Source organism: Bos indicus x Bos taurus, chromosome 3, assembly GCF_003369695.1.
Source record: "Bos indicus x Bos taurus breed Angus x Brahman F1 hybrid chromosome 3, Bos_hybrid_MaternalHap_v2.0, whole genome shotgun sequence".
NCBI classification, from domain to species: domain Eukaryota; kingdom Metazoa; phylum Chordata; class Mammalia; order Artiodactyla; family Bovidae; genus Bos; species Bos indicus x Bos taurus.
Window position 1 is genome coordinate 5,966,634 of NC_040078.1, and position 21,616 is coordinate 5,988,249.

The 21,616-nt window shown below is 39.3% G+C and overlaps 1 protein-coding gene and 1 long non-coding RNA gene across 9 annotated transcripts in view; one reads left to right on the forward strand and one right to left on the reverse strand.

Moving 5' to 3' along the window:
- Positions 1-13,791, reverse strand: part of NUF2 (NDC80 kinetochore complex component NUF2) — a 43,945-nt gene extending 30,154 nt beyond the window's left edge. The window contains exons 1-5 of one of the 7 annotated variants that reach the window (XM_027527073.1): positions 13,646-13,791; positions 9,623-9,764; positions 8,016-8,090; positions 6,990-7,066; positions 6,431-6,492 (exon numbers count right to left, since the gene is read on the reverse strand). In XM_027527073.1, coding sequence (XP_027382874.1) covers positions 6,431-6,492; positions 6,990-7,066; positions 8,016-8,090; positions 9,623-9,745 — 337 coding nt within the window. In that variant the 5' untranslated portion in view covers positions 9,746-9,764; positions 13,646-13,791. Of the gene's footprint in view, positions 1-6,430; positions 6,493-6,989; positions 7,067-8,015; positions 8,091-9,622; positions 9,765-13,364; positions 13,436-13,501; positions 13,595-13,641 lie in introns of those variants that run through there. The other 6 variants (XM_027527086.1, XM_027527114.1, XM_027527080.1 and 3 more) reach the window with 6 other exon arrangements.
- A 74-nt stretch (positions 13,792-13,865) lies between these two features.
- On the forward strand, positions 13,866-19,947 carry LOC113883430. 2 transcript variants are annotated; one of them, XR_003508636.1, is made up of 3 exons: positions 13,866-14,105; positions 17,419-17,535; positions 18,650-19,658. It is a non-coding gene; the product is annotated as an uncharacterized LOC113883430 (long non-coding RNA). The 2 variants fall into 2 exon arrangements; XR_003508635.1 differs by lacking the exon at positions 18,650-19,658 and adding an exon at positions 19,738-19,947 and having other exon boundaries at positions 13,872-14,105.
- The last annotated feature ends 1,669 nt before the right edge of the window (positions 19,948-21,616 follow it).

A 21,616-nucleotide genomic window follows, 5' to 3' on the forward strand; every position in this document is an offset into this window, starting at 1 on the left:
TGACTATTAGATCATACAGTAAGAATACCCTTAGCTTTGTAAGAAAGTGACAACTGTGTTCCAAGGCTGCATTCCCACAAGCGATAAATAAAAGTTCCTGTTGCTCCATATCCTTCCTCAGCTGCATTTGGTATTGTCAGTGTTTTAGATTTCTGCCATCCTAATAGATGTGCAGAATCAATTACTTTTGACAAAAGTGCCAGGGTAGTTCAATGGCAAAAGGATAAACTTTTCAATGAGTGATGCTAGAATACTTCGAGAATCACATGCATAAAGGAAAAAAATGAACCTTGCCCTTTGCCTCACATGATATTCAAAAATTTAGGCATTAAATAATAAAGGTTGAAACTATAATACACTTACAGCAAAATAAAGGAGTAAAATTTAGCCAAATAAATCCTTGAGGCCAAGATTTTCTGATAAAATGCAAAAAATAGTTTTATGAATGACAAAAGAAAAAATATCAGTTAGAATATTCAAAAATGAAATACATCTTGCTTTTGAAAAGACATGGTTATGAAACTGAAAAAGCAAGTAACAGACCAAGGGAAAAATCTGTATAACACGTATCTGATAAACCACTTGTTTCCAAAATACTGAAGAAATCTTCCAACTCAATCATAAGACAAACAATTCAATTTTTTAAAAGTAGCTAACTAATTCAAATAGATACTTCACCAAAGATATACGGATAGCAAATAAGCATATGAAAGTTTGCTCATTATTATCTAGCCATGAGGGAGATGTGAGTTGAAACCATGAAATATAACTAGACAATCTTTGCGTGCATGTGGGCTCAGTCATGTCCCACATTTTGTGATCCCTGTACTGTAGCCCACCATGCTTCTTTGTCCATGGAATTTTCCAGGCAAGAATACTGGAGTGGGTTGTCATTTCCTACTCCACGTGATCTTCCCTGACCCAGGAATCAAACCCATGTACTTGTGTCTCCTGCATTAGCAGGTGGATTCTTTACTACTGTGCCACCTGGGAAACCCAGAGACAGCCTTTAGCATGTCAAATTAAAAACCTACAGTATCGAGTACAAGAAGGATGTAGAGGAATTGAAACTATCACATACTGCCAACGGCAATGCACTAGAGCATAACGATACAGCCACTTAGAAGAACAGTTTGGAGTTTCCTAAAAGGTTAAGCATGTGCTTACTGTGTAAACCAGCATTTCTACTTTTAGTATTTATCCTGTCTGAATACAGAGTTCCAAAGAATAGCAAGGAGAGATAAGAAAGCCTTCCTCAGTGATCAATGCAAAGAGATAGAGGAAAACAACAGAATGAGAAAGATTAGAGATCTCTTCAAGAAAATTGGAGATACCAAGGGAACATTTCATGCAAAGATGGGCTCGATAAAGGACAGAAATGGTATGGACCTAACAGAAGCAGAAGATATTAAGAAGAGGTGACAAGAATACATGGAAGAACTATATAAAAAAGATCTTCACAACCCAGATAATCACGATGGAATGATCACTCACCTAGAGCCAGACATTCTGGAATGCGAAGTCAAGTGGACCTTAGGAAGCATCACTATAAACAAAGCTAGTGGAGGTGATGGAATTCCAGTGGAGCTATTTCAAGTCCTAAATGATGATGCTGTGAAAGTGCTGCACTCAATATGTCAGCAAATTTGGAAAACTCAGCAGTGGTCACAGGACTGGAAAAGGTCAGTTTTCATTCTAATCCCAAAGAAAGGCAACGCCAAAGAATGCTCAAATTACTGCACAATTGCACTCATCTCACATGCTAGTAAAACAATGCTCAAAATTCTCCAAGGCAAACTTCAGCAATACGGGCTGAACTTCCGTATGTTCAAGCTGGTTTTAGAAAAGGCATAGGAATGAGAGATCAAATTGCCAACATCCACTGGATCACTGAAAAAGCAAGAGAGTTCCAGAAAAACATCTATTTCTGCTTTAGTAACTATGCCAAAGTATTTAACTGTGTGTATCACCACAAACTGTGGAAAATTCTTAAAGACATGGGAATACCAGACCACCTGAACTGCCTCTTGACAAATCTGTATGCAGGTCAGGAAGCAACAGTTAGAAATGGACATGGAACAACAGACTAGTTCCAAACAAAGAAAGGAGTATGTCAAGGTTGTATACTGTCAGCCTGCTTATTTAACTTATATGCATAGTACATCATGAGAAACGCTGGGCTGGATGAAGCACAAGCTGGAATCAAAATTGCTGAGAGAAATATCAATAACCTCAGATATGCAGATGACACCACTTTTATGGCAGAAAGTGAAGAAGGCTAAAGAGCCTCTAGATGAAAGTGAAAGAACAGAGTGAAAAAGTTGGGTTAAAGCACAGCATTCAGAAAACTAAGATCACGGCATCCAGTCCCATCACTTCATGGCAGATAGGTGGGGAAACAGTGGAAACAGTGGCTGACTTTATTTTTCTGGGCTCTAGGATCAAGACCATCCCCATGGAAAAGAAATGCAAAAAAGCAAAATGGCTGTCTGGGAGGCCTTACAAATAGCTGTGAAAAGAAGAGAAGAGAAAAGCAAAGGAGAAAAGGAAAGATGTAAGCATCTCACTGCAGAGTTCCAAAGAATAGCAAGAAAAGATAAGCAAGCCTTCCTCAGCGATCAATGCAAAGAAATAGAGGAAAACAACAGATTGGGAAAGACTAGAGATCTCTTCAAGAAAATTAGAGACACCAAGGGAACATTTCATGCAAAGATGGGCTTGATAAAGGACAGAAATGGTATGGACCTAACAGAAGCAGAAGATATTAAGAAGAGGTGGCAAGAATACACAGAAGAACTACACAAAAAAGATCTTCACGACCAAGAAAATCACGATGCTGTGATCACTCACCTAGAGCCAGACATCCTGGAATGTGAAGTCAAGTGGGCCTTAGAAAGCATCACTATGAACAAAGCTAGTGGAGGTGATGGAATTCCAGTTGAGTCATTCCAAATCCTGAAAGATGATGCTGTCAAAGTGCTGCACTCAATATGTCAGCAAATTTGGAAAACTCAGCAGTGGCCACAGGACTGGAAAAGGTCAGTTTTCATTCCAATCCCAAAGAAAGGCAATGCCAAAGAATGTTCAAACTACCACACAACTGCACTCATCTCACATGCTAGTAAAGTAATGCTCAAAATTCTCCAAGCCAGGCTTTAGCAATATGTGAATCGTGAACTTCCAGATGCTCAAGCTGGTTTTAGAAAAGGCAGAGGCCAGAGATCAAATTGCCAACATCTGCTGAATCATGGGAAAAGCAAGACAGTTCTAGAAACACATCTATTTCTGCTTTATTGACTATGCCAAAGCATTTGACTGTGTGGATCACAATAAACTGTGGAAAATTCTGAAAGAGATGGGAATACCAGACCACCTGACCTGCCTCTTGAGAAATTTGTATGCAGGTCAGGAAGCAACAGTTAGAACTGGACATGGAACAACAGACTGGTTCCAAATAGGAAAAGGAGTACGTCAAGGCTGTATATTGTCACCCTGCTTATTTAACTTATATGCATGCAGATAACACCACTCTTATGGCAGAAAGTGAAGAGGAACTAAAAAGCCTCTTGATGAGAGTGAAAGTGGAGATTGAAAAAGTTGGCTTAAAGCTCAGCATTCAGAAAACGAAGATCATGGCATCTGGTCCCATCACTTCATGGGAAATAGATGGGGAAACAGTGGAAACAGTGTCAGACTTTATTTTTCTGGGCTCCAAAATCACTGCAGATGGTGACTGCAGCCATGAAATTAAAAGACGCTTACTCCTTGGAAGGAAAGTTATGACCAACCTAGATAGGATATTCAAAAGCAGAGACATTACTTTGCCAACTAAGGTCCGTTTGGTCGAGGCTATGGTTTTTCCAGTGGCCACATATGGATGTGAGAGTTGGACTGTGAAGAAGGCTGAGCGCCAAAGAATTGATGCTTTTGAACTGTGGTGTTGGAGAAGACTCTTGAGAGTCCCATGGACTGCAAAGAGATCCAACCAGTCCATTCTGAAGGAGATCAGCCCTGGGATTTCTTTGGAAGGAATGATGCTAAAGCTGAAACTCCAGTACTTTGGCCACCTCATGCGAAGAGTTGACTCATTGGCAAAGACTCTGATGCTGGGAGGGATTGGGGGCAGGAGGAGAAGGGGACGACAGAGGATGAGATGGCTGGATGGCATCACTGACTCGATGGACATGAGTCCGAGTGAACTCCGGGAGTTGGTGATGGACAGGGAGGCCTGGCGTGCTGCATGCGATTCATGGGGTCGCAAAGAGTCAGACACGACTGAGCGAATGTACTGAACTGAAAATCACTGCAGATGATGACTGCAGCCATGAAACTAAAAAATGCTTAATCCTTGGAAGAAAATTTATGACCAACCTAGACAGCATATTAAAAAGCAGAGACATTACTTTGCCAATAAAGGTCCATCTAGACAAGGCTATGGTTTTTCCAGTAGTCATGATTGGATGTGAGAGTTGGACTATAAAGAAACCTGAGCGCTGAAGAACTGATGCTTTTGAACTGTGGTGTTGGAGAAGATTCTTGAGAGTCCCTTGGACTGTAAGAAGATCCAACCAATTCATCCTAAAGGAAATCAGACCTGAAAATTCATTGGAAGGACTGATGCTGAAGCTGAAACTCCAATATTCTGGCCACCTGAGATGAAGAACTGACTCATTTGAAAAGACCCTGATGCTGGGAAAGATTGAAGGCAGGAGGAGAAGGGAACAAGAGAGGATGAGATGGTTGGATGGCATCACTGACTCAATGGACATGAGTTTGAGTAAGCTCCAGGAGTTGGTGATGGACAGGGAGGCCTGGCGTGCTACAGTCCACGGGGTCACAAAGAGTCAGAGATGACTAAGTGACTGAAATGAACTGACCTGAAAACCTTTAACTGTGTGGATCACAACAAACTGTGGAAAATTCTTAAAGAGATGGGAGTACCAGACCTTACCTGCCTCCTGAGAAACCTGTATGCAGGTCAAAAGGCAAGAGTTAGAATGGAACATGAAACAACAGACTGGTTCAAAATTGTGAAAGAAGTATGTCAAGGCTGTATATTGTCACCCTGCTTATTTAACTTATATGCAGAGTACATCATGTGAAATGCCGAGCTGGATGAAGCACAAGCTGGAATGAAGACTGCCAGGAGAAATATCAATAACCTCAGATATGCAGATGATACCACTCTTATGGCAGAAAGTGAAGAGGAACTAAAGAGTCTCTTGATGAAGGTGAAAGAGGAGAGTGAAAAGCTGGCTTAAAACTCAAAAGTTTTGAGTTTGAGTTTCACATGAGTTTGAGCAAGCTCTGGGAGATGGTGAAGGACAGGGAAGCCTAGTGTGCTGCAGTCCATGAGGTCACAAAGAGTCAGACAAGACTGAGCAACTGAACAACAACAGCAACCTTTATCCATAGAAATGAAAATATGTGCATACACAGATTCGTACACTAATGTTCACAGCAACTTTATGCACAACAGCCAAAACTGGAAGCAATTCAAATGCCTTACCAACTGGACAATGGATAAATAAACTGTATACTTATGATAGACTGCTACTCTAAAACAAAAGGACAAAGTACTAATAAATGCAATAACGTGGACAAATCTCAAAAGCACTATGCTAAATTAAAGAAGCCAGACACAAAAGACTATAGTCTATATGATTTCAATTACATGAGGTTCTGAAAAGTCAAAATATTATAGTGATAAAAAGTAGATTAGTGCTTGCAGGTTAAGTGCATGACCAAAGAAACCTAACTGCAAAGGGATATAAGGGAACTTTGAGGGGTCATGACTGTGGTGCTGGTTATATTACTATATACATTTGCTAAGATTTATTCAGTTATGCATTTAAAATTAGTGAATTTTTATTTTCTATAATTTATATGCCAATAAACAACAAAAAAGGAAGAGATCCAAAATGGGATAAAAAATAAATTTTTATATAGTACACCTAATATCTTGAAACATAAAATAACTTGATTTGTAAATGCTAAAGAGTCAAATAAATTAAGAGACACAAAATTAGGAGAACTTTACATTTTAATATAATATAATGATTATCATGATTATCAGTGTTAAAAGGTGTTTTCTTCAAGGTAAAAAGTAATTATGATATTTGATAAAACTGGTATGATTAATTCATTATGCAACACCACAGCTTGCATATTGTTTGCATTCATAATCTCAAATTTACAGAACATTTTCAAATGTAAGGAGTTAAGAAAAATTAACCAAAAAAACAGCTTTTCTGTGACTTTATAAAGGAAAAATGTCCAATAATGGGATATTAAAAAGTTCATCCTTGAGAATCAAGACACACTTTCTAAATCCAAGTTCCTTTAAGTCTTTCTTTTTTCACATTATTGATAGAAAGGTAAAATGTTAGATTAAGGCCAAACATTAGAAATTGTTTTAATTTTCACTTACTTGGATATAGAATATCAGCAATCTCAAAGTCATTCACCCGACAGATGGGCAGAAATGAGTCCCTTGAAAATAAAGTGGAGCAAGTATATTGAAAAGTATCTTCTGAATTACATACTAAGTCAAACAGGATAAACATCTTTTTATCAGAAAGATTTCTGGATATATTTCTCAATGTCAAAGGACAGAGTCAGAAGTCTACTACAATACATAATCATATAGCACTGAAACCTACTTTTTCTGTATATTACACAAGTATTCATGTAATACGAAGGTATAGTTATAGAGTCTAATAAACAACACACACTCTTGGAAGTACTAGGACTCTCTAAGATGCAAAACTAATACTTTTAGACTCACAGTATCTTAATACACCAACTGAAAGAACTGAAGTGGGGGCAGTTAGCTGTATTTGCTGGAAATGTACAATTTTGAATGTTTATGGGAGGGAGTAGAGAGAAAAATGGTAGAAATTCCTTTCCAAAGAAAATCATGTCTTTAAGAAAGCCAAATGTAATGTAAATATGAATGTGGACTAAGAAAATAATGACTCTCTACTTACAAATGGATAAACAAATTGCTGACTGGTAAGAAGCCTTCCATTATATGTGGATACATGACTTCAGAGTTCACTGGCATCTAAACGTAATGCATCACAAAATCCAAGTTACAAATTGATCAGACAAAATGAGAAAAATTTTCAACCTCAAGAAAGTTTAATCACAGATTAAAATCAAAATATATTAACTTGCTGCTGCTGCTTACTATCATTAATTTAAACAAGCAATGCAGATCCTGGCACAAAACTAGACATGTCACTAATTTTAATAATGCTCAGTTCATAGTGAGTGCTCAATAAAGACTGTTTAAATGAATGAAAAAATAAAGGGGTAATGGTTAGCATTTGCTAAATATCAGGTACTCTGCTAAATTATAAATATATTCTTAACATATATTCCTTCTTAATTTTTATAACAACAGTAGGACAGAGTACTAACCTTATTTTATAGACAAAGAAACTAAGCCTTAATAAGGTTTCATAGCAAATAAATAACAAACCCTTAGATTTTCAAACAATATATATTGAGATTCTACAGATATTGCTTTTTTGTACATCTTCAGTTGATGCCCTGATGATTTAACAATAATAGTAAAGAAAGATTAAGAAAAATAATATTCCTACTAGAAATACCTAATTTGCTTAAAGCTCAACTGCTTTATTTCAACTGTTTTCAATCTCAGTGCATTTTTCTAATTTGGAAGTCCTTCCTGAGAAGAGAACAGTATCTGTGAAGACTTTGTTATTTCTTATTGTAGTCTCTGAAGACAAGCCTGTAAATCTGTGAATAACTGCAGGGAATCAATAACTTGTGTCATCTAGGTCTTCAGTAATAGTTTTCATCTTAGTAAAGCTATCAATATAAATCATAACTACACCTAAGATTCCTTTGTAAATGACATTAACTTTAAATAAGCCTTTGATTTTGCTAAAAATACAGTGAAGAACTTCCTATCCTGAAAACCAATACTCAATGTGAGCAGGAGAAATGCAGCAAAAGAACATAATTTTGCTTCATCTTAAACCCACCATGTAAAAATGCTCCAGTCGGATCCCATATACAATCTGTAAAGCTCTCATGTAGATCATATGCAAGACTTCAGGCTGTAACAGAAAAATGCCTTTTAACACTCTGCTGTACCATCACCATTACTGTAGTTAACGGATAAAAACAGTGACAACATTACTCCGTTTCCCTTGAAATATTTTTTTTTTTGCCACTTTATTTTTTAATTGAAGGATAATTGCTTTATAGAATTTTGCTGTTTTCTGTCAAACATCAACAAGAATCAGCCATAGGTACGCCCGTGTGCCCTCCCTCCTGAGCCCCCCTCCCCGTCCTATCCCTCTAGATCGTTAGAGCTCCTGTTTGAGTTCCCTGAGTCATACAGCAAATTCCCGCTGGCTATCTATTTTACATATGGTATTGTAAGTTTCCATGTTACTCTCTCCATACATCTCATCCTTAATTTTTACATATTTTAAAACACCTTATATACTCATCAGTTTGCTCATATTTGCTAAGTCATATGTGCTGGTCAATAAGATCAGTTGTTTAGGCTTATACACAGAATGATAACAAGAATATTCAAATCCAATCCAGGCAATCTATCCACATTAGGGAATGGAAGAATAGGGTAGTCTTTCAAAACATGTCATCAAACATATGACAAAAATAATGAGGGCATTTTTTGTTTTGTTTTGTTTTTAAAAAGAACATGGGAAACCTTGGTTGATGCCTCAGATGGTAATTAAGATGTTTAGCTGTTTAAGGGACTACTATGATTCAGGAGGTATACATTTAATAGGATAGTATGGGATTTTTAACTTTCATCTTCTAAATCAGCAATTCCCAAACACTGGCCTATAGAACCTTTTCTCATCCATATACAAACAAGTTTGTTTATTCTGAGATTATTCCTTCCATTTTAAAGGATTAAAGAGTCATCAAGATCAAAAAGTTTAAGTTCTACATCATTAAACCAGGTTTTATTATGTTATCACTTCAAGATGAACACAGGAAAATGGAAGGAGACTTTGGGATTTTCTGTGACACATGAATAGTTCATTTTTGCATTTAACAACTAAAGACATAAAAAAAACACCACCTGTCAAAACAAGTCAATTCCCCGTTGGAGCATAATGCAAGAAAATTAATCTGTAAGCTTCCCGAGAAGATTGCTTCTAAGCACTTTTTGTGATTGGAAACCACCTGGAGTAAGTTCCTTCAAGCTTTACCAATAAATGATGCTTTCAGACCACTACTCCAATAATAAAAAGTTTCAGTTCAGTTCAGTTCAGTCACTCAGTCGTGTCCGACTCTTTGCGACCCCATGAATCGCAGCAGGCCAGGCCTCCCTGTCCATAATAAAAAGTTTAATATACTGTAATACATCTATGGTTTAGAAGCTTTTTTTGGAAGAAAACAACTGCATTAAAGACTTGAATTCCTAATGGGAATGCAGAAGTTGCCCCACATAAAAACAGTGTTATTTTAAAATAACTCTAGTTGAGAGATTTTCTCTGGATTAAAGTTACTAGCCTATATCAAACAGTGATATACATGCCTTTCTCCACACATTACAGACCTCATGTGGCCTGTATACTAACCACATGCAAAAAGAACCACGTTTTACCTTGGGATTTGGAGAAAGATCATTCTTGGAGAGGTTTTTACCATCGGCTCCTGTTAAGATTTTGTTTCGAATATGAACCACAACTTCAGCTGCATTATATCTGGGAAAAGACAAAGTTTCCATCTTGGGAGTCTCCTGTTGGCTTGAAGGAATTAAAAACAAAGGTCAGAAACATGGCACAACCAGCAGTTCTCGCCAACTGGAAGCTGACAAATGTAAGGACAAAATTAACAAGCCAGGGTTGAGCTGAATGTATGGTGGTGCTATCATAAAACCGTCACACATCCTAGTAAGGTGACATTAAAAACAAATATAAACACACGCACACACACACCACACACACACACACATATATATTCTAAAACAGCTTTTATTCTAAAGCAACACAGTCATTTTCTAATTTAACTAATACTGTTTTCTTTTTCATGGGAAAGAGGACTTAGGTTGAACACACAGATAAGAAACTATGTTTTTGGTTTTTTTTTTTTTTTTTAAAGTTTGGGAGGCAGAGTTCAATAAGATCCTGAGAATTAATCTTCAAAGTAAAATATATAGGTAGGACTATCAGTAGAATCTATACACAAACAACAGCAACATAGGGTAAATAAATAATAAGCTGTACTGTACTCTGATTTGACATTCTATTTAATGACACACAGTGAGATGATTAATAAGGTTTAAGATGTAAGCAGGACCAGAGAGAAAAAAACAGAGTACGAATAGAATAGCTGTAAGTGAGTAAAAGTCGTCAGTCATGTCATCATCACTCTTTGCAACACCATGGATTGTAGTCCACCAGGCTCCTCTGACCATGGAATTCTCCAGGCAAGAATACTGAAGTGGCTTGCCATTCCCTTCTCCAGGGGATCTTCCTGACCCAGGGATTGAACACAGGTCACCTGCACTGCAGGTAGATTCTTTACCGTCTGAGCCACCAGGGAAGCCCATGAATAGCTGTAACTGACAGGATTTCCAATCACCAGAGTGAGAACTTGAAAAACAAAATAACAAAAAAACCACTCCCTACAATGTCCTTCAATAGTGAAATATTCACACCTGTGTCCTCCTAGAGCAGTTGCTCTCACAGTTTTGGAGACAGTTTTGGTTGTCAGCACTAGACTGAGGATGCTACTGGAATCTAGTGGGTAGCAACCCCAGCATGCTGCTAAACATCCTGAAAGGTGATTGACAAATAACTTCCCAGTTCTGCTTAAAAATTTAAAACATCACAGAATTCACTCTCAAAGCAACTTTTTGTCCACCTTAGTATGGCTCTAATAATCAGATAACTCTTTCTAATACTATACAGAAATCTGTTTGTTATAACTCATCTTCTGGTCCTACTTCCTGTCACTACAACTAAATAGAATTTATTAATCCTTGGTCACATGACTTCACTTTCAAAAATGTGAAGAAAGCTATCATATCTCTCTATTTAGTCCTCTCTGATCTAAAGTAAGTATAGTTTAAGAATACCCACTCCATTTATGACTGTTTTAGAAACTATCATTCTGCTCACTTTCCTCTAAAACTATTTCATGAGTGTCTTCTTAAAATGTAATGCTCAAACTGAACATAATACTCCAGATATGGTCTGATTACGGTGGAATATCAATATAGTTGGCAACAGTCACTGCTGATCTAATGCTACTATAACACTTACTGACAAACATATGTGTGTATGTGTGCGTCTGACTCTAAGTCCCAGAACTTTTTCAACGTAGCCCACTTCTCCACGACTTCTTACATGACTTTGTAGTCCACAAGCCAGGACTTCTCCATGCTCTTTTTACATAACTGATTATTTGAACCTTAAGGATTTGTATTTCCTATGATTGAATTTCCCATTATTCCTATTTCATACTATTGAATTTCATAATTTGCATTTCCTATTATTGAATTTCATAATTCCAGACTTTCCTTCTATCAGATCAGTTCAGTTCAGTTCAGTTGCTCAGTCATGTCCGACTCTTTGCAATCCCATGAATTGCAGTATGCCAGGCCTCCCTGTCCATCACCAACTCCGGGAGATCACCCAAACTCATGTGCATCAAGTCAGTGATGTCATCCAACCATCTCATCCTCTGTCCTCCCTTTCTCCTCCTGCCCCCAATCCCTCCCAGCATCAGGGTCTTTTCCAATGAGTCAACCCTTTGCATGAGGTGGCCAAAGTATTGGAGTTTCAGCCTCACCATCAGTCCTTCCAATGAACACCCAGGACTGATCTCCTTTAGGATGGACTGGTTGGATCTCCTTGCAGTCCAAGGGACTCTCAAGAGTCTTCTCCAACACCACAGTTCAAAAGCATCAATTCTTCAGCGCTCAGCTTTATTCACAGTCCAACTCTTACTGTCAGAATCTTTTTGTATCCAGATTCTGATACCTCACATGTTATATGTCCCTTTTACCATTAATATGCATTCTGTATTTTCATCTAAGTCACAGATTTAAAAATCATTGCCCAAAGACTGCAGAAAAAGTCATTTTTCCAAAACAAATTATTAATATATCTGGATCAGAGATTATTCCAATAGAGAAAGAGGTGCAAAATACAATATCTTCATAATTATTATCACACATCTCTCCCTTCTAAAGTCTTGAGCACTTTGCTATCAGGTTAATCTGCATAGAACAACAAATGCATCAGGTAACATCTTTACAAAAATAATTACTTGCTCTACCCATCCCATCAAATTCAAATGTTTCTGCTTGGCTTTGAAAAACTTCCACAATTTAATAACCTAATCAATTTTCTGTTACAAGTTAGTCTCCTCCAGGACATTTCCCAAACTTCCAATGTTTCCCTTTGAAACTACCTCTCCTATCTAACTTCTATCTTTCTTTGATAGTACAATTTCAGTTCCAATTTATTCACGAGTGTGTGGAGAGAAGGAGGGAGAATGGAACAAGGAGGAGAGGGAGAGAAAAAGATAGGTGGAGAGGCCTTCCAATCCAGTTTGAGCTCTCTGGTAAGATAAAGTATGCTAAGTCACTTCAGTCGTGTCCGACTCTGTGCGTCCCCGTAGACGGCAGCCCACCAGGCTCCCCCGTCCCTGGGATTCTCCAGGCAAGAACACTGGAGTGGGTTGCCATTTCCTTCTCCAATGCATGAAAGTGAAAAGTGAAGTCGCTCAGTCATGTCCGACCCTCAGCAACCCCATGGACTGCAGCCTTCCAGGATCCTCCATCCATGGGATGTTCCAGGCAAGAGTACTGGAGCGGGGTGCCATTGCCTCTCCGAGATAAAATATATAAATGACCTATTATGTAAAGTAGCAGGCCATTTACTGCTAATCACCTCTTGGTGTCCCATTATCTGCAACACCACAAACCAGCGCACAGTAGGTTCATTTTTCTAAAATAAACTAGATCGTGGAAATCAAAGCCCCAGGGAACCGCTGCTAAACAAAGAGAAAAGAGTCCCAACCTCAAAAAATTAAGTTTCCTGAAGTTATTCAGGGAAAAATGATCGTGCCATGCACGCAAAGCGCTACATATACACCGCCCTCTTCCTCTGACTTTTGGATTAAGCATGATATTTCTAATATCACACCACAGCTTGGTCCAGTGGATCGCAAAGAACACGACCTGGCGACTGAACAACAAAAACAACATGATATATTAGCCTTTCGATTTTTGGTTTTGACTTTGGTTAAGCGATGTTTGAGTAACGGAGATTTATGACAGCATCTGGAACCCCATTATCTTCTAACTAAATCGGTTAAAAACATAGAAATACAACCTTCAACTGACCAGCTGCACCTCAAGTTTCTTCTCGAGTAATCTTTGCTGTACCAGACGGCAGACAGTCGTTTCGTAGGAAATTAGTTCAGATTGTTTTGGGGACTAAAATCTAACCAAAACGACCTATGCGCTCACCCGCACCACCCAAAGGCGGGCTTCTGCAGCCTCCTCCCCAGCGACGCGTGTAACGAAAACACTGTCAGGCCCGTGGCTCCAGAGCGAGAGAGCACACACTGTCTCCCGGACTCCGTCCACGCGTGACTTTTTGCTCTCACCTACCGCAGCAGCCGCCCACAGGACGGCGGCGAGTCCGTGGAGCAGCTACACGCGAAATCAAAAGTCAGCAAACATCGACCGTTGTCAATTTTCAAACCAGCCGCCTCCTCCTGGAAGTCCCTCCCCGTTCCGCCCCGCCCACTTCCTGCGCTCCGATCGCGCCGGGTACCGGCTGGGCTCAATATGCTTAGAACGGTTTGGCGCTGGAGTTGCGAGAGAGAACGCTGGGCTGTAGGCGGAACTATTTTTTCGCGGAGTTGACGTCCAGTCGGAATTGGATTCTGCAGGAAGTGGCAGAGCCGCGGTTTGGGGAAGTGACCCGGCGTTGCCGCGGAATTCCCGAGGTCAGTGGAAGTGTTTGGCTTTAGAGATGAAGAGCGAAAGTGAATAGAGGGTTTCTGGAGACTTAAGCTAAGCTCCGGGTAACAAATAAAGGAGCACGTGGGGCTGTCAATGGGGCAAGGTAAGTCATAGAGACTCAGAGTGGTAATAATGCTGATGTTTTTTGAACAGAGCCCCCGGGTTCTGTGTTGGATGCTTACAGGTATTATCTCTTTTCAGTTCAGTCGCTCAGTCATGTCTCTTTGCGACCCCATGGACTGCAGCACGCCAGGCTTCCCTGTCCATCACTAACTCCCCGAGCTTGCTGAAACTCATGTCCATTGAGTCGGTGATGCCATCCAACCGTCCCACCCTCTGTCGTCCTCTTCGGCCTTCAGTCTTTCCCAGCATCAGGGTCTTTTGCAACGAGTCAGTCTCTTCGCCTCAGGTGGCCAAAGTATTGGAGTTTCAGCTTCAGCATCAGTCCTTCCAATGAACACCCAGGACTGATCTCCTTTAGGATGGACTGGTTGGATCTCCTTGCAGTCCAAGGGACTCTCAGGAGTCTTCTCCAACACCACAGTTAGAAAGCATCAATTCTTCGGCTCTCAGCTTTCTTTATAGTCCAACTCTCATATCCAACTGACTACTGGAAAAACCTTAGCTTTGATTAGACAGACCTTTGTCAGAAAAGTAATGTCTCTGCTTTTTAATATATTGTCTAGGTTGGTCATAGCTTTTCTTCCAAGGAACAAGTTTCTTTTAATTTCATGGCTGCAGTCACCATCTCCAGTGATTTTGGAGCCTCCAAAAGTAAAAAGTCTGTCACTGTTTCCATTGTTTCCCCATCTATTTGCCATGAAGTGATGGGGCCGGATGCCATGAAGTGATGGGGCCGGATGCCATGATCTTCGTTTTTTTAATGTTGAGTTTTAAGCCAGCTTTTCACTCTCTCCTCTTTCACTTTCATCAAGAGGCTTTTTAGTTCCTCTTCACTTTCTGCCATAAGGGTGGTGGTGTCTGCATATATAAGATTAATGATATTTCTCCCGGCAATCCTGATTCCAGCTTGTGCTTCATCCAGCTCTGCATTTCACATGATGTACTCTGCATATAAGTTAAATAAACAGGGTGACAGTATACAGCCTTAACGTATTTCTTTCCCAATTTGGAACCAGTCTGTTCCATGTCCCGTTCTAACTGTTGCTTCCTGACTTGCATACAGATTTCTCAGGAGGCAGATAAGGTGGTCTGGTATTCCCATCTCTTAAAGAATTTTCCACAGTTTTTTGTGATCCACAATATCTCTTTTAGGATTCATTAAAAAGGGAAAAGGGGCTAATAGATACCATCATCAACTTAGGGATTAATTCAGGGAAATTATGCCACCGAAAGCTATGTGCAGAAGTTCGTGCGTGCATGCTAAGTCACTTCAGTTGTGTCCAACTCTTTGTGACCCTATGGACTATAGCCCACCAGGATCCTCTGTCCATGGGATTTTCCAGGCAAGAATAATGGAGTGGGTTGCTAGTTCCTACTCCCATGTGGGTAGAATCCTGGTCTTCTGCCTCCCTTCTTTCATGCTGCCACAAGAGCCAGACACTGCCAATGCCTTCCAACTGTTCCCTGAACACACATGTACCTGAGTGAGTTGGATTCTTTAGTTGATGCCTGAACGAGGGGCAGGCACCTCATACCTAGTCACAAATCAAGGCCTTGCAGCAGAAGATGGGACGATAGGATGGCCTAGTTGTCCGGGAGAGTGGGGGACAACCATTTAGTTTCATTATGTATTGGGACACTGGAAGATGTAATAGAACTTGCATCTTATTGCAGGGTACAGTATTAATTAGTGAGGGTGATGTACTGGTTGGGACGTCTGCACTGAATCAAGTGAAAAATAATGCTGGAAAGATTGTATTGACAATAGACACAAATTCTGGTACTTTGTTGTATGGGGGAGTAGAGGCTCTATCTATTAATACAGAAATTTATGCTAATTTGAAGTAAAAGTCCATTTCATATTCAGTAGTTTAGGGCTTTCTTTTCCCCTTTCTATGTCCATTTACTGATGTAATTCTCAAAAGTCTGAATCTAATAAAACTCAAAAGTTAGTTAGGAAATAGAATTTTTAAAAACATTGAGAGTCTGGAAAAAAGAGACCTTTCTCATTGGCACTTACCAAATCAAGCTGATTACTTGTGAATGCATGTAACTCCACTAGGCCATATCTTCTTAGAAACAGAGAAAAGGAATATAGACAGCAGTAATATAGATAGCAGAATACAGACAGCTTAGCTCTTGAGTCAGAAGAAGCTGGCTTTAAATCCCTCATTACACTGCTTACCAGCTATGTGGACTCAGGCAGCTTGTTTAACCTAACTAAACTGGTTTCTGCATCTTTAAAATAGCTATAATATCTGTTTTATAGGGTGTCATGAAGGTTAGATAGATTTATTCATGTATAAAGTATTTGGCAGAATAAGTATTAATGTTACCAGTTATTTTGACTATTATTATTTATACACTGTCTTAGTAAAATATCCTGCAAATGTTAAGTGTTCAACCATTGTTAAGAGTCCAGACAAGGAAAAGTGACCTATTTGTAAACCAAAAATAGAATGAACAATATGGAGAGAGAAAAATGAGGTGAAAGAGGAGCAGAATGACGGTATTTATAGGATAATAATTGTGTATTTGAAGGATAATTTTACTGTAGATATGGCAGATTGATAGTTTATTAGAATTAAAGTTAAGAAAAAACTAATAGGTATTTATTCAGGTTGTCTTGATTATAAGGGTAGATCTAACTCTTCAACATTTAGTTGTCTGTTACTGGTCATTGTGGAGTAGAAGGCAGAACATCAGAAATACAGAAATCCCAACCTAGACTGTCTGGAGTTTTGTCATCATTCACAAAGACATTAACTACAGCAGAAAATTAGATTCCGTTACTCTTATGGCTGCAACATCTTTTTCCCCTGCACCTGTGTACCCTCACATGGTCCATATCTGCTCTTATATTTCATTTTCCCTCTCAGCCCTCCTGCCATTACCGCCCTTCCCAGCCTAGACCACATGATTTATCAATATCCAGAGACCCTGTGTTTCCTTGCCTCAGACCCCAGTGCCTGTCAAGACCTTAATGCTGAGTCTGCCCCATAAATCTCCAGCTGAGCGCCTTGGAGGAAATAACACAAAGTGACATACAGCAGATTCTTGGTCTGCAGCTTCAGCTTACTCCAGGTCTTGACACTCCTTTATCATTTGTCAGCTCCCAGTCTTATAACTTTCAGTGATAGCTACTCCTCCTTCCTCAGCTTCAACTTCTTTTTTTATTAGAAGGTGACTAGAGTTGTCTAAAAGGTATTTTTCAAGCACTTAGCACACATTCACATGTGCCTGCCATTTTTATGCCAGTTCCTTTTTTAATTCGTGTTCTTTTTCTATTATAGATTGCGCTTGAGATCCCAGATGACAGACCTGTAAAGACTGAGCAGACCTTTGACTGACAAGACGGGATGCTCAGTGAGACATCGCAGCCTGCAGCTAGGACTTCATCTTTAACTCAGGTGGTATTCCTGTGGTAGCTAGTGCTTTTGGTTAAAAGTTTTTAAATCTCTTTTTAAGTGACAAGATTTCCAAATTGTTTCTGTTTTTTTTAGTGGGTTAGTAAGGATGAAAAATTGATTCACTTGGTCTAGTGTGGTCGGAATAGGTGAAATACTAAGACTGGGTCTCATGCCCTCCTTGCCATCAAAGACCCACTCATTTGAGGATGGAGATTTCCTAGGGGCCGCAAACGTTTCCCACAACCTTGTACCTAGTTAACTGAGAAAATTCAAGTAACATATCTTAACTTCCTGTCCACCCCACATTTATCTGCCTCTCTTATTGATCTTGGAAAATGAATAGCACCCACTCCTCCTGTGCTATTGATCAGTGCCGCTTTCTAGACCCTCTGTTACCTTTGACACCTTTGATCAGACCCTTCTTGAAACCTAAATCCCTTTGCTTCTCTCCTGTTTGTTCTCCTTATCTCATGCTTCTCAAGGGCTCTTTCTCTGCCTGTCCTTTAAATAACGTAAGTTTAAACCTTGATTTTTTTTTCTCTTTTTTTGCATGAATATTCCCCTTCAGAGTACCATATTTGCTCATTGTTTTAAGCTATTTGCTTAAGAATCCTAAAACTACTACCATACCTGACTTCTTCCTTGAGACTCAGACTTTTATTTGCCTACTAGATAGATCCATTTGGGAGGGCTCATGAGCCATTTAGATTCTAATTTATCCCTTCCTTTTATTTCAACTACCAATCTATCTCACTGTTGCCTCCAACCCTCACCTACATCCCCCAATTTGTCTTTTCAGTAGCAGCCGGAATGATCAGTCTTAAATGTAAATCTGACCATTTTACTGGTCTGTTTCAATGTCTGCAACCCCCCCCCGCCCCCCGCCCCTGCCACCACCACCATCACCTACAAGATAAAGTCTACCTCCATAGCCTGTATCCTAGGACCTCCGTAATCTCACCACTGTTTATGTTTCCACTATCATCTTCCATCACACCCACTTCCCATTCATAACACTGTTTTATACTTACAGAACTTTCATATTATCACTGACACTGTCTGGACTGTCTTGATTTTCTTTGTCTAACTCTTACTTTCTTTACTTATTTTTCAGATGTCTTCTAAAAAGCCTTTCCCTAATCCACAGACTGAGCTAGTTGACTTTCCTTCTGACTTTCTGAGTGTTGATTGATTTATCCAGAAAATACTTAGCCTCTTATTTTGTGCCAAAGACTGAGCTAGATATGGAAATATAATAATGAACACGTACATGTAAAAATCAATCTAATAATTGACGTGACAAAGCTTATATTCTCATAGGGAAGGGAAACTCGAATTTTAAAAATGTAGTTCAGTCTGAATGGTTCCATGCTTGTGAATAGATAGGAATTAGCTAGATTAAAGGCTGGAGGGCAAGAGAGAGATAACTGTAAAGGCCCAGACATGAGAGGAGAGCATAGTCCAGGAACAGAGATTCTAGATGCAGGGGAAGTAAACAGGCCCAGATCATGAGAAGTATTGCTGATAATATTAAGGCATTTGACCTTCTTCCTAAAGATAATAGTAAGTTTGAAGGGTTTCAACATGATTAGGTTTGTATTTTAGGTAATGACTCTGGGAACTGTGAGAAAATGGAATTGAGTGGCAAGACTAATGGAAGGAAAACCAGTTAGGCCATCGTTGTGGTGATTCAAGGAAGAGAAGATGGCAGCCTGTACTAGGGCATTGCCAGTGTGATGGAAATATAAACCCAGAGGAATTCAGGAAGCAGAACTGGCAAGATTAGACAACTGAATTGGAAGGGCAGAGGTGAGAGAAATAAAGGGTAGAATTCCACAAACAAGTTTTAGTGAAGACCCTATTTGCTATCATATGTTCACAGCCTGGAAGCCCTTAGACATTGTAGATGCTTGATAGATATCTGCTGAGTGAGAGTTTTCTGGCTTGAGCCTAGATAAATGAAATGCCATTTTTTGATTTAGGAAATGTAGAGGTGAACTCATTGGGGGAGGTGGCTGATGATTGAGTTTTGGATGTGTCTAGCTCAAGATGCGGAGAAGGCAATGGCACCCCACTCCAGTACTCTTGCCTGGAAAATCCCATGGATGGAGGAGCCTGGTAGGCTGCAGTCCATGGGATCGCAAAGAATCGGACACGACTTCACTTTTCACTTTTCACTTTCATGCGTTGAACCCACTCCAGTGTTCTTGCCTGAAGAATCCCAGGGACGGGGGAGCCTGGTGGGCTGCCGTGTATGGGGTCACACAGAGTCGGACATGACTTAGCAGCAGCAGCTCAAGATGCCTGTGGGAGATACACCTGAAAATGACAGATACAATGCAATTGGGAGAAATCTCAGACATATTCTTTGTATACTTTAAAAAAATAAAGGTTTATATTTTGTTGAAATGATCTGTTTTGTGTCTGTCTCCATTACTCCACAGGACTAATTCTTTTTTTTTTTTTAACTTATTTTTCAATTGGAGGAAGATTGCTTTACAATGTTGTTAGTTTCTACTGTACAACAACTTGAATCAGCCATAATTATATATATATCACCTCCTTGGGCCTCCCTCCACCCCACGCCACCGCCACCCCCACCCCGCCCCTTCAGGTTGTCACAAAGCAGCGAGGGCTGATTCTGAATGACTTGATTCCCTAGCACCTTACACCATGTCTGGCACAAACAGGGCACCCAGGCGTTGTTGAACTACTCCTTTTTAAACATGGTACGTCTAACAGGAGAAATTAATAGTAGTAGTCTCTGAGGAGGGAGACTGGGGCTCAAAAGATTTTATTGTATGTATTTTGGTTCTTCTTGCTTTTTCCCTCATTTGCTTATATTTCCTATGAAAAATAAAAATGATGAAAAAGAAGTGCTCAATTTGTATGAACTTTAAGCTGAAAACAATACTCCACCTATGATCTGATACAGAGTAGAATATTAATGCTATATGAAGTCATACTGTTAATAGCATTTTTTGACCACATTATCAACTTGTTTACAAATTTGATGATCGTATCATTGTTGCTGTTGTTCAGTTCACTTACATAAATAATATTTATTTATGTCTTTAAAAAAGCGAAATTATCAGCACATACTTTATATTAAGGGCATCAGGAAATCTTTGAAACTATGTATTGTGAGGTATAGTTAAAACTTAGCAAGCCAAAGGAGTATGGTACTTTTATATCTGCCTAACAGTTCATATGAGAGAAAGCAGTGTGCCTCTTTGACCTGTCAGCTAACATTTATTGTTTGCTAACATTACAGGTAGTATCCAACATGCAAAACCCTTTCTTTACAAGCGTTGGAATGTTCCTTTTACATCTTAACTGTAGTTAATTATGAATGAATACGTAATAATGCTTCTATGTCTTTTGAATTGGCATTTTAGTGTGTAGTTTTATCTAAGGTTGGGGTTCTAGGTGTACTACAGATGCACTAATACCTAGAGGTGAATTCTAGCAGCATTTTAGTTCCCACAGCACATTCACTGGGTGGCGCTGTTGTATTAATGTTGACCTGACACAGTGTAGTAGAAGTTTTCATTTTCTTTTACATAAGTAAATAGAGCGGAGTGATGAACACTGAACACAGTGTTCTAGGTGGAAAAGTTAGATTCTGACTTTGTTGGCTTTAAGATACATATTTAGAGTTCAGGCTTAAGACAAACAGCATTGAATTCAAAGTAGGTGTCTGTTTTTGTATTGCCTTTTAGTCATTCCAAATCTGTTAATCTACTTCATTCCTCATCTGTGTCCATCTTTATTGGTAGATTTGGGAACTGGGCTACACATTTGAGTTACTTTAAACAGTATCTTTGTTTTGGATTCAAATGAAATTTTTAGTCTGAAACCATAAAATATATGTCCTTTCTTTGTTAATTTGTGATGAACTCTAAACCGAATGTAAGGAAGCAAAAATTTGGTATATTCTACTTTAACGTCCTAGTATCCTATCCTCAACTTTCACATAAACCTGTATTATTGTAACATAGCATAGAGAACCTTGGGCTTCCCAGGTGGCACTGGTGGTAAAGAACTGGCCTGCCAATGCAGGAGACATAAGAGTTGCTGG